The 13,154-nt window shown below is 51.9% G+C and overlaps 1 protein-coding gene across 10 annotated transcripts in view; it reads right to left on the reverse strand.

Annotated features, from left to right (window-relative positions):
* OBSCN (obscurin, cytoskeletal calmodulin and titin-interacting RhoGEF) overlaps positions 1-13,154 on the reverse strand; it is a 127,691-nt gene that overhangs the window by 14,739 nt on the left and 99,798 nt on the right. For 8 of the 10 annotated variants that reach the window (XM_080923621.1, XM_080923620.1, XM_080923618.1 and 5 more), the window contains 4 exons: positions 10,217-10,384; positions 9,851-9,953; positions 9,406-9,535; positions 8,448-8,559 (listed from right to left, as the gene is read on the reverse strand). In XM_080923621.1, the coding sequence (XP_080779747.1) occupies positions 8,448-8,559; positions 9,406-9,535; positions 9,851-9,953; positions 10,217-10,384 (513 nt within the window). Of the gene's footprint in view, positions 1-531; positions 2,193-3,793; positions 3,837-8,447; positions 8,560-9,405; positions 9,536-9,850; positions 9,954-10,216; positions 10,385-13,154 lie in introns of those variants that run through there. The other 2 variants (XM_080923614.1, XM_080923622.1) reach the window with 1 other exon arrangement.

Below are 13,154 nucleotides of genomic sequence, written 5' to 3' on the forward strand. Positions count from 1 at the left end.
CCTAATCAATCTGTTATGGTTTGTATATGCTTGGCACAGGGAGTGGCATTATTTGTAGGTGTGCCTTGTTTGAGTAGGTGTGTCACTGTAGGTACGGGCTTTAAGACCCTCATCCTAGCTGCCTGGAAGCCAGTCTTCTGCTAGCAGCCTTTGGATGAAGATGTAGAACTCTCAGCTCCTCCTGAACCATGCCTGCCTGGATGCTGCCTTGTTTCCACCTTGATGATAATGGACTGAACCTCTGAACCTGTAAGCCAGCCCCAATGAAATGTAGTCCTTATAAGAGTTGCCTTGGTCATGGTGTCTGTTCACAGCAGTAAAACCCTAACTAAGACACTACTCATGGACCTCAAGTTAGGCTGGGATCTGCATGCACTTCATCAGGGGACACAAGTAATCAACTACCCTAGAGGCCTATGTGAACTGAGATATATAACCTCGAAGAAATGGGAGTAGGCCTAGCAGGTACCTACAAGAGAAGGGGACCCTGAGTTTCTGGGTGAACAAGCAAGAAAGAGCAGAGAGGAGGGTCTGGGACTTGATTTATTGTTCTCATCAGGGCAATGACCAGGGATATCCCCCCACCCTATAGCTGTATCCACCACAGAGGTGGCCCTGAATTGCTGCAGAGCTAGTGACAGGTCAACACACGTCTTAGGTGTAGCACCGAAGAAGACCCTCAATGGGGATATGTCTCAGGGCCAACACCCAAGTCCATATCTTGTTTCTAGAGCCCCACAGGGCCTGAGAGGTGGAGTCCAGAGTCTCGGGACTGCTCCTGTCCAGGGCTCTTCTGAAGTGACATCAGTGTACTCCAACTCTGCAGGTACTTCCCCCATCCTCCCGGCAGAGAACATGTCCAGTGAGGTAGACGGGACCGGGCAGGAAAGCAAGGAAGGCTCAATCCCAGACTGGAGAAGAACAGGTGGTGGGAGGTCCCCAAGGTAAGCTGTGAGTTCCAGGGTTGAGAGCTGGTACCTGGCAGGGTCCAAGGCTCTGGGCCACTTGCCTTACCTTGTTGTCCCCATGCTGTGTCCCCAAGTGTGTGACATCAGCCCTGCGAGGGGCCTGGGGCCTCTCCACCATCTGGGTTAATATGCAGGGTGACTGTCTCTCCTACAGCCCCGAAGCTGACTGTCTGGGTAGAGACCTCTGTCTTGAAGCTTCCGTGGCCACCATCTACAGAACTCTGGACACGGGTACGGAAAGAACTTGTCCAAGGGGCGGCGCTCACTGGACCTGTCCAGGCCTCACGCAAAAGGAAGGAGACACTCTCGGGACTGTGGGCCTGGGAACCTGGCCTGAAGAAGCTGGGGGTGGTACTGGGGCCTGGAGGACGCCCCACATTGAGCAGGACAGGTTGCCCCACAGTGGGCTCGCTGATCTCTCTCTGGAGCACAGAAACTTCACAGGGAGGTTCATCAGGGGTGCTGGGGGTGGGGTCTCCACAGCCAAAAGTCTCTCCTTCCTGGGGTACATAATCTTCCAGGTCAGCCAGTGTCAGCACCCGGCCATTGTGTGTGAGGATTTTGGGGTCACGGCCCTGAAGGCTGTCTGTGTCCTGCGGCTCTTCCATCAGGAAGGTGTTCTCATCTCTGTCACCGCCTCCTTCCTCCCTCTCAATGTTCTCTTTCTCCTGGGAGGCTCTGACCTCCTCAGGCTCAGGGCTAGCAGCTGTCCAGTCTACATTGCCCACTGAGTCCACTTGGAAGACGAAAGGTTCACCAACATGGACCACGGGGGGACCCCAGGTCCAAGCCTCCTGGAACACACTCTTGTTGTTGGAGTTGTTGGCATTTGGGTCGCTACCAGGGATCCCACCGGGCAGTGTGAAGAGGATTCCGTCTCCACGGCTGGTCATCTCTCGGACAGGAGATGCACCCCGTGACCCTGTCTTCTTCACCCGGACTTCAATGGTCTCCTCCACCTCTAACCACTTGGGCTGGTGCTGTGAGGCTGAAGTGTGGGCCTCCGCTTTAGTCACATACAACGCAGGCACTGGGCCCTTCCTGCCTTGTTCTACTTCAAGCCTCCGGGATGGACTGGTCCCTGGTGGGTACAGCATCTCAGGGGCCAACAGCCCTGGTCTCCGTGGACTGGCAGAGCGGCGGGAAGGTGAACGGGAGGGAGACTTGCTGGGGGACTGTCGTCGGCCACGAGGACTCTTCACTACGGTGGTGATGGTTTCCTCTCTGGTAAGGGGAGAGGGCCCAAGAAGAGATGGCCAAGAGACCCACAACCTCACCCAGCATAGTGCCACTCGCATGTGTCAGAGCCCAAGCTAGTGCACGTGCCAGTGAGCAGAGGATAAGACAGCACAAACTCCTACACATGCACTTGAGGCCCACCTGCTCTACCCTAGCTAAGAAAATAAAGCAGAAAACCAAAGAAACAAAGCACAAAGTTCCAGTGGTCAACCTCAGGCTTGGGTATGTGATCTTAAACAAGAGTCCTAGGTGCTTCCTAACACAAAGTGAGTTGTGCTTTGCAATGCTCCTTGGGCAGGCTTTGTGCTTTGTCCATAGGGATAGATAGTACCAGGCCAGCGATCCGTGCTGGAAGCCCCTCAGTTAACAGGGATTGATGGTGGGCTGATGTGGCGGCCACATGCGCAATACGAAGCTCAGGGTGTCTCAGGAACCTGAAGTCCATGTTCCTGGTTTCTGGGTTGTGGGGGGCTGAGGGGGGTTAAGAATAGTACCAGGCCAAAGAGTACACCTGACTTGGCTTAGGTCTGGACTTGACTGTGCTTCCATGACTCTTCTGACTTCTCCCATGCCCTGTCCCCAGTCTGAGTTCCACCCTTCCAAAATGGGAGTCAGAGAAACAGGAGGAGGCAGAACTTGGGCACCAGGATGAGTGGCAGGCGTCGGCTAGGACTTTACAAAGTTTGATTCTGGGCTCGGTTGCACCTTGCTCCCAGCAGAGATACGGAGAGCAAAATGGGAACACCGAGAATTTTCCCACAGCTATGCCACAAACACTGGTTATCTGGGGTCTCATCCCCTGGTCTTGATGCCTCAAAGGGCCTTATATACTGCCCCTCACGTGGCAGGTATGGATAACTATGCCAAACTCCAGCATGCGACCTTTCCAAGACTAGGGTGGTGAGCGCAGGTGGGGAGTACCGTGGGAGCAGCCCACCTTAGAGGAGAGAGGTAGGTGAGGTGGCCTGCTTGCTTCCCAGAGCTTCTGCTTTCTCTTTTTCCAAATGTCAGGTCTAGGTTTGGGGACACAAAGCCCCAGGGCTATGATATCCACGACTGGAGCATTATTTAGTATAGCTCCAATGAATAAAAACTGGATCACATTCAACATCTGCTTTCTGTCGCAATAAACACATTTAAATACTGCGTCAGGCAGGGCAGGTTATAGAATGGAAATCTATTGCTGAGGGAAACCCTGTCACCAACATTCCCTAAACTCTCGGTCACTAACGGGCAGAAGTCTGTCTTGAGCCCATTAAAGGGAAATGGCTTTCATGGCCAGCTCCCTCCAACTGCTGGAGAAGCCACCACCCTGATGAGTCACCATGAAGTTTGTAGAATCTTGCCACCCTGTGCCGTGTGCTCTGGGGCCTAGAAGGGAGCTGTGGTGTGTGGGGGTTCCACAGACAGAAAGTGGCTGAGTACCTGTACAGCCGGGGAGGTGCAGGTGACCCATGGAGGGCGTGAAGGTTGTGTGCACAGGCAGACAGGCAGCAAGGACACCAGGCTGGCAGGGTGAGGATGTTAGTTAGTCGCATGCATGGGCACGACAGTCAGAGGAAGGTTAGAGTCACGCCTGCACTTACATGATGACGGTTTTCTTGGGGACTTTTGTCTCCTGCTCAGTGACTACAAAGAAAACAGTCGGAACAGCAACCATTACAGACCAGCAGCGCCTGGGGGCCGAGCTATCTGGGTGCTGTCAGCAACATAGCAACCTGCTTGGTGTTGGAGCCTGGTCTGGTTCTGAATGTGTGTTCCTGGGGAGACCTTTGCTGCTAGGGGAATCCAGTTCCCTCATCTGTGAAATGGGAGCAATACCTGTCCCGTGGGTGGTGTCAACCTTACAGGTCACGTGAAGAAAGTACCTAGTGTCCTTAGGGTACCATAGGGGCTGGGGTGAAGTCTGCCTCTGCACAGAGCTCTCACCCTTTACTCCATAGGCCACCAAGTCTTATAAAATTGTCATACATAGGATTTCATTTCTCAGACACGGAGTCTGAGCCCAGAGAGAGAAAGGGGGTACCTGGGGCTGCACAGCAAACCAGCAGCCACACTAAGGCTAGGCTAGAATGGTTGACCCTCTTTAAAAAAAAAAAATCACAAAGACTAAGAAGGAGGTGGACCCTGGAGTTCCAAAAATGGCACTCACAATGGGGGTTCCCACAGGTATCTTTCTAGGAACAGCCCTAGAAAATGCCTCAGTATTGGAAGAGGACCTGTCTCTCCCAACATAGACAACCCCAGTATGTCTCTGCCCATAGCCAGTAAATGGGACCTGCAATTTCCACCTAGTATATGGAGCTCTGGGTTCAGAAACAGGCTGTGTCTGTCTCCATCCAGCCCAGTGAGTGCCCTCAGCGAGTGCCTTCCCCTAGAAGGCCCTCAGCTGGTGTCTCAGATACACCCCACCCAAAGGCTTGGTATCTGGGCAGCAGGCAGACTGTAAGCTACTCGAACCCTCACATCTGTGTAGCCTTCTTTACACTCTTGGGGGTGAGGAACTGCCCGTGACTGTAGCCTGTGACACTAACTCATGACTCCTGATTTGCTGCGAGGCCACCTAGAGGGGGGCAACAGAGAAGCTGAAGTGTACATGAGTTAAGGTGCCATCAGTGTCTGTATATGGAAGATATATTAACTATGTGCTTACATATAGGCACATACATGCATATGTCTTGCACATAGGCACATATATGCTTATATATATGTACTTGTACATACATGCATAAATGTGTGCATATGTGCATGTATGGATTGTGTGCATGGGTACACATGTCATACACATGTGTGTAAGTGTAAATGTGTGTGTGTGTGTGTGTATGTGTGTGTGTGTGTGTGCACATGTAGGTTTCCCCTAATGGGAAGGGATCCCACAGCTAGAGTCTAGGATCCAGCCACAGAGCTTTGTGTTTCCCCACCAGCTCGAGCACCTTCACCTTTCCTAATGGACCCCACTTTACTACTCTCTGGGGTAGTGGGCACAGCACCTCCGAGAACACTCCTGGTTCTTTTGCTCACAGCCCAGCATTGAGCCTGGGTGTAACTGGCAGCCACAGGCAGGCTGCAACTGTGCAAAGCAGGGCTCCCAGCCTGATGCGGGACAAAAGCAAGAGGCAGCAACACCCACAGAGTTCTGTCAGGCCATTCCGGCTGCAGAGCCGCGGGGTTAACAGGAAGCAGGATGGGAGTTAGGAAGCAGGTTGGCAGGACTCCGGGACCAGCCTCCTTGTCTCCCCAAGGCACTGATATACATCCAGCCCCAGTGAGTCCCGAAGGCCTGCTCTTCCACACTGCCACCCCTCTTCTGTCCCAGAAAAAGACTTATTATGGTAACAAGTAAACAAGTATAATAGGGTGTTCTTGTGCACGGGAGGATGCGCCCAAGACAAGAGGTACGTGGGAAGTGGACTGTCCGGTAGAGACACAGTGCACGGGTGCTTCAGTAATCAGGCTGTGGTCACAGACTGTGCTGGAAACCACAGAGAAGGGCTTCTCCATTTGATCATCATGGAAGGGGTCTCTCTGAGGACAACGGAGGGCATCACAGGTCCCAAGGCTGAGCTGCTGAGCTGCTGAGCTCTGACTGGCTCAGATCTGAGAGGGTCCAAAATAACAGGACCACAAAATGGCTGGAACTGATTCCAGTGGCCAAGGGACCACATGAGTCAGCTTTCAGTACTTGAAGATACATATCACACTTCTTGTACTATGGAAGTTGCGGCTCACTTGGTGTTGGTCTGGTCTCTTTGCATTCCCCCAGGTTGCGAGGCTTTTCAGTATCTGGGAGCATCTTCCAGATGGGAGAGCACTAGCTGCCCCCCCATCCTGACTGTCCATGCAAGTGTCATAACTCTCCTTATGTAGCCATTTCCTCCAAATCAAAACACCCCTTCTTGGAGGGAGGTTCATTTAAGACTCAAAAAATCAACCAAGTCCACAAGGTGCTGTCCTGTTCCCGGGTTACTGAAGCAGTAACTGCTGCTGGGGAGAGGAGACTTTGGCTGGCAGAGCTGCCACCAGGTTCTTCTGAGCATTCCTAGGACATGTTCTTTTTGACTCCTCGCTCTTGCTAAAGCAAGCTTCCAGTGATGCCTAAATCTGTGTCCTGAGAGTAACTCCAATAATCTCATTAGCTAGACTTGGGTAGAACGGTGTTGTAGTCATTGGTGCTGCCATTTCTGGGATAAACAGATGTCTCCTCTTACTAGTTAAAAGCCATACAACATTAGTGGTTGCCAGCACAGGGGCCAAGAGAGCCAAGATACTAAGCGGTCGCATGGTACGCAACTCAGGCTCCATCCTGCTAAGGCCATGGAAGGCAGGGTGATGCATAGGGGTCCTGCAGTGGCAACAGCACCTCGGGATGAAGGGATCAGATGGGCTCATGGAAAATGTCCATGAATTACGGAAGAGTAGATGTTGGAGCATCTCCCATCAGTGCTGGATACTGCTCTTTGATGAAGCAACAGATTGAAGTGGTCGATCTCTTTCTACTAACACTGGCCGTTTACTATGTTCCTCTTTTAGAACACACCTAGTTGGCCAAGACCACTTGACACTCACTTGGAATGGATGGTACTAATATGATACAGTATTAATATGCCAAGCAAGATGTGCTTGCTAGTATAATCATGGTGTGACTGTTATGGGGACAACCATCTACTTTCCTATTAGATCTAGAGTCTGCTTCAGGGGATGGGATTCACATATGGTAGAGCAAGGAAGGGCAAAAGCCTGTGGTCCCAGATGGGAGGCAACTATGATTATCTTGTTCTCTAGCTGAGATGTTCTTGTTAAATTTCCTTCTAAATGTTTGCATGTATATCCCCCACTCACCGCTGCAGCCAGCTTTGCTTGGTCAAAGAGGAAAACTTTTTTTCCAAAATGAATTTTTCCCAATGAGGGATGTGCTATAGAGACCCATATCCCATTAGCTCCTGAAACCGAACAACTGTTTCTCTGCTATGCTCAGCTATGGATGGAAGAAAATAGCCAGATACCTATACCAGCCCTTCCAAGACAGGGAACATCCGAAAGGGGGGTCAAAAATGATGTGAGAGTCAGAGGCAGGGGTAGGACACTATATGGCTACATCTTCCAGACTGAAACATACCGTTAACAAGGGAAACCTACGAAGACACAGGAAGTGAACAAAATTGACAAAGCTCAGAAAGTAAGGTCATGTAAGTAGTAGTCGTTACTAAGTCAACCCGTAGAGCTGCTTGCTGGTGTGTGGAATGGGTGACATGCTCCTGGGACATGGCTTTGAAGATTCGTCACCCATGCTGGGATGAGCCGTAGAGTGAAACAGCTACCTTTAAGTTATCCAAGTGTCTGTAAGTGACCCCTCACTTACGCTTTTAACCCCAGCAAACTCATCAGTTTACCAAGACTTGTATGGAATTCTTTCTATTACTGATGCCCGGTTGTCTATCCCCTGATGGCTTATCGGAGATGAACAGACATTTGCTCACGTCTTCCAGGATAAGTAAAAAAAACTCAACTTCGGCCCGTGATTGGGTCTGTCCATTCTGCTTTAAATACGTGCTTTGATTTGGTGTCTGTACACATGAGCACTGACACTTCCAAAGACTAAGTCGTGTCAGATACCCAGAGCTAGATTTACAGGCAGATGTGAGAGCTGCCTGAAATGGGTAGAGGGAACCGAACTCGGGCCCTCTGCAAAAGTGGCATATGCACAGAACTGCTTCATTATTTCTTCAGCTCTTAGTGAGGTTTATTTTATAGCTCACTCTTACCCACACACTGGTACCCCAGGAATAGCCCTGAGCCAAGACAAGGACTTCACTGTGTATTGTGCCTCTCATGCGGATTCCTTCCCTGTCCTCTGCATCAGTGTGGACCCCTCACCCACTCCTGCGGCCACTTGCACAGAACCTCCATGAGCACTTCCAGACAAGCTCTGCTATGTCCTTTCTGCAGACACAATAATTTAGTAGGACTGTGGGATCCCCATTATTCAAGGCAACTTCCAGCTTTCATTTTGGGTTCATGGCCTTCCGGCACTTGCAGCTGCATACATGACCCTACAGCTCCCTCCTCTGACCTCATGTGCAGCCTCCCCAACATTCAGCCCCACCCTGAGATGCTAAGCCCCTCCTCCTAGAAACAGGAATGGTAGTTTCAATTCCACCGGGCTCTTTCCAGACCAGTAGAGGTTCCAGCCTAGGGCTAAAAACTCATGAGTCACTGAGGCAGCACAGACACAGAACCTACCTTCCACAGCAGCCACAAGCTGTTCCCGGTGGTGCTGGTCCCGGGCACGCAGTGCAGGGCTCTGCATGTATAATTCTCCACCACCGCGTGCTGAGCCCAACCGGTTCACCAACTGCCAAGAGGACAGCAGAGGCCTGCTAGAATACAGGCTCCTCAAGGGATCTGGACCCTCAAAGGAGTCTAGGTCACTTTAGTGGTCTAGCGTGGGGTATTTATTCAAGTATATTTTATATAGGGGAAAGGGCTCCTAGCCCAGTCAGGGGCTCCCCTAGAGACCCATAATATGAAAACTGCTCTCTCCCTCCCCTGGTGAAGATGTGGCTGTCCTATGCAGGCTGAAGAGAGGGAGGGTGTGAACACTTGAAATGGTAGAAATCTGGAATTGGAGTTAGCTATTACTGATTTAAGTCACTACAGGGTCCCGGCCACCTGTGCTATCTAAACCAGAGTTAACGTGAGTACCCTTGCTTCCGGGGCGTTTTAGGGAAGTCAAGTGCCCTAGGGCCACAGTCAAAAGCCACACAGGCTGACAAGGGGTCTGGCAAGAGCTGGACACAGGATTCAGACCACTCTCCACCTCAGATCTGAGGACAAGGAGCACAGAAACGGAGGCCAGTTTGCATGGGCAAGGCTGAGCTCTGACCTGTGCAACGCCAGACTCGCCAGGTGAACAGCACTACATCTTTACAGTAGTGATTGACGGCTGAGGTCAGCACCGGGTCCCCTCCAACTGGCAGACACTAAGCATCATCTTGAAATGGTGGGGACAGTGGCAAGGGGACAAGATAACAGGGGCCAACCTAATGCGAAAGGAGAGGCTACAAGGCAGAGGACAGGTGGCTGGGGACAGTGGGTGGCAGCAGTCTGATGTCCTCTGGTCAGCCTAGAGCATCTACACCTATACACTGGAACCCGGGCTCCATCAGCCCCTGGAGGATGGCTTTGCACGGTGCCTCACCTCACACTCGTAGTGCCCCAGGTCCTCTTTGCTGGCTGCCTGGATCACCAGCATCAGAAGCCCACTGCGGGGCTCATTCACCATCCGGTACCTGTTGCTCGGGGTTAGCAGGGCACCATCCTTGTACCACCTGGAACCATCCAGAGAGTCCTGTGAGCCAGTGTTCTGCCAGGGCCATCTCCATGGCACCCTCACCCCCAGAGAAAGCTACCCGAGCTTAGAACCCCTGCCCCAGATCCAGTATCCTTAGCAAGCCCCTCCCCCACCCCTGCAAGCCATAGTTGAGATACATCTTCTCAGCCACAGAAGGCCCTATGCCCATCAGGAGTTACAACCCATGATACCCACTTTTCAGTGGTCAGTGGCCACATACAACTTCCCCAGCTCAGGGGATGGTGCCGCTCAGCCCTCCCACCACTGGCAGGAGCTGCAGCCCAGACCTCACCTGATCTGAGGGTACGGGGCTCCTTCCACTGTGCAGGTGACCTGTGCATCCTCTCCCTCCACAAAGGGTGTGGCCCGGACCTTGTTCACAAATCGTGGGGGCACTGTGGGCAAAAGCAGGCAAGGGTCGGAAGGACAGGAAGATGTCTGTGATGGAGCTAATGGAGCCGCTGGGTGGGAACTGGCTGTCCTCACTGCGAGCAGTGACTATGGTCTGGGAGTCTCGGGGCGGCCTGAGTCACCCCACCTGCTCCACACCCATAGGCTCACCCTATGCACCAGCCCTACCACAGTCTGTATTCTGGGCAGGGTCCGTACCACCGACTGTGGACTATGTCCATCACGCGACACAAACCCCTCTGCTCACCTTGCACTAGAATCTTCCCCAAGGTGCTGGCATTGCCAGCAGCACTGGCCGCAAAACACATGTACTGGCCAGAGTCTATGCCAGTGAGGTTGTCCAAGATGAGGGTACAGGAGCCATCAGGGTCTTCAATGAGGATGTGGTGTGGGTCCACCTCCACGGGCTTCCCATCTGGAAAGCAGGGGCAAGCTTTCATGGAATAAGGTTCCAAAGGCTGATGCCCACAAATTAAAAAAAGGCTAGCTGCAATCTGTCTCTCCACATCTCTTCCCCTCCCCTTCCCCTCCCCCTCCCCTCCCTGTCCTGCTTCCTCTTCCCTTCCTCCTCCCTTCCTTCTTCCTCCTTCTGCCCTCACCCCCATTTCTGAATGTCTCTCCATAAGGGCCCTGACTCAAATATCTGTCTCTCCCCAACTTCAACATTCTGGCAACAGAGGCTGGTAGGCAGGCCTGAACCACAGAAGACACAATAAACACAGCTGCTGCCTTGGGTCAGCTGTGCCTCTTCAATGACTGCACCTCTCAGTGATCTTACATGGTGACAAATGTCCTGCATACTTGATGTGAATTCCTCTTCTCTAAACCTCCTCTACCCCCAAAATCTAGAGCTTGCATGAGAAACACCCCTCCCTCCTCTTCCTCTATTCCCCCTCCCCCTCCTCCCACATCTGACCCCATTTTACAGTCATGCAGCCCTGTGGCTAGACAAGCACCCAGGGTTTCCCGAGTGAATGGAGACCACTCCCAGCACACAGCTCAGACCTCAGTACCAGACCTGTCCCAAGGGCCACACTCCAAGGACACACCCTTGTGCCTTTCCTCTCACAGTTTCAGTTTCCTCAGCTATGAGCAGCCAGAACTACTCCCCCCACCCGCAACAAACACACACTCAGGGGAAACGTGTGTCCAGCAAAACTGTCACAGCTCCTCCTCCTAAAGGTGGTCACTCTTGATCCGTTCTCAGTGTGTGAACACATTAGACACCTATTTTACAGGTCATCTCCTCTGTGAAGCATATACGAAGATGGGAAATAATTTCTGAAACAGTCGCTGAAGGGGATGCATGGCCTCGTGGTAGGAGATTTGTGGCTTAAAATTACCCACGAAGTCTCGATCTGATAACACCCACCTCGGTGTGTCAGGCAAACCTTCTTCTTTCCTGGGAGAGTGGTGGGGGAGGGACAGGTACCTTCCCATAGAGAATCCGCAGCCCTTAATATTCAAAACAAGTAAAACTAGACAGATTCCCATATCCCGAAGGTTCTGCCGTGTCTCCCTGGAGCCAGAGGGGCTGGACTCCATCATTTATAGCATGTGGGGATCTTGAGAGACTGTGTCAGCTTCCCAGCTCTGCTGGACACAGATGCCACAATCTGACACCAAGAGGCCCCTTTGGAGGGCCAAGGCCTTGCCTTCTACCTCTGGACGTTCAGTGTGTTTAGGTCTCTCCACCATGGGCACACTGTACTCAGGTGGGACAGATGCCACGTAGAAAGGTGGCAGTACAAGATGCCACTGCTACCCAGCCCAGCTTCCTGGTTCCTTCCAACAGAGATGGTGCAGAACCCAGGAGGAAAAAAGTGCCCAAGGATTCATGGAGGTGTCAGGTCATGTTCTGTGCCCTTGTGTGACATCAGGGAGTTAGCTGCAGGAGATGGATTAGCTCAGTTAGACCAGACACTGTCCATGTAGCTCCAGCTGATACAGACATCCTCAGTGAGACTAGCAGCTGCTGATGGCCACATTAGGGATGCCAGCTGTGGTTCCCTTTTTGTCTTGGATAGTGAAGACCAAAACACTTTTGAGTTCGTAGGACAATGTATGTAACAAACATCCAGGGCACCTCTAAGTCTGGATGTAGCACTCCAAATTTCACAGATCCTTTGACAGCCCATTTCTGCTGAGTCAGCGCTCTTCTGGTTGGTAAGTGAGAAGCATCTGTCTCAAATGCCCAGGCTTGAGCTGGGCTCCACCAGCAGGGCAGGCTGAGAGACTCAAGACTCAGCATTCTGTTTCTAGCATGGGGTGCCTTCGAACTTCATCAGCATCCACAATAACAAATTGTTGTCCTTCGGACCTCTAAATTCCACAGGAGAACCAAGGACAGTATGTGCCCCACCCACGTCTTCTCTATGGTCCCAGCCAGTTTGGAGTTGGCCTGAGGGATTCCCAGAGGCCTTGCAGCTTGGAGTGGGTTTTCTGAACTTCCCAGAGAGGGCTCCTTTGAGCTCTGCTATGGTTTCAGGAGGGGTCCCTTGAAGATTCCTGCAATGAATGCTTGGTCTCCAGGGTTGACAATACCAAGGTGGTGAAAACTCTTAGGTGGGGGGGCTCACGGTGAAGTGATCAGGCCACTGGGGAAGGTGCCTTGAAAGGGGATTGATATTGGTTTCTAGGAGTAACTCAATATTTCAAGAGTTATTGAGAACCGGGTCAGCCAGAGTCTCTCTTGCTTCCTATCGCCCACGATTGCTCCCTCCAGCTGCCATATATTCCCACCATGATGCCTGCTGCCACACTGCGTTGCAGCCAGCCAACTGGAACCTCACTAAGTGACACTGTTTTTAGGACACATCCTCTGAACCCTCATATCAAAAGAAATCTCTTTCCTCTCTAAAGAATCCAGATACCGGTGAAGAGCAACAGCAACTGAAAAGCTCCAATGTTAGGCTCTTGCATGGTCCTGGGCAAGCTTTATGTTTCTGAGAGTCAATTCTTCTGCTCGCGGAAGTCTCCGGCATGGGAGGCACAGCTTGGGGCTCGGATTGAACCTCTTTCCAACATTGCCACTAGACACGTCACTCTTGAAAATCAACCCTTCGCGTGTGTGGGTGTCCGGTGGAAACCAGATGTTCATTCCCTTCAGTGATGTTCTAAGTGTTTCCTCTATGATAAGACGGTTTCGACTCTGGGACAAGCATGTCAAACCGTGTATACCCAGC

This window comes from Micromys minutus (assembly GCF_963924665.1).
Source record: "Micromys minutus genome assembly, chromosome: 10".
Classification (NCBI taxonomy): Eukaryota; Metazoa; Chordata; class Mammalia; order Rodentia; family Muridae; genus Micromys; species Micromys minutus.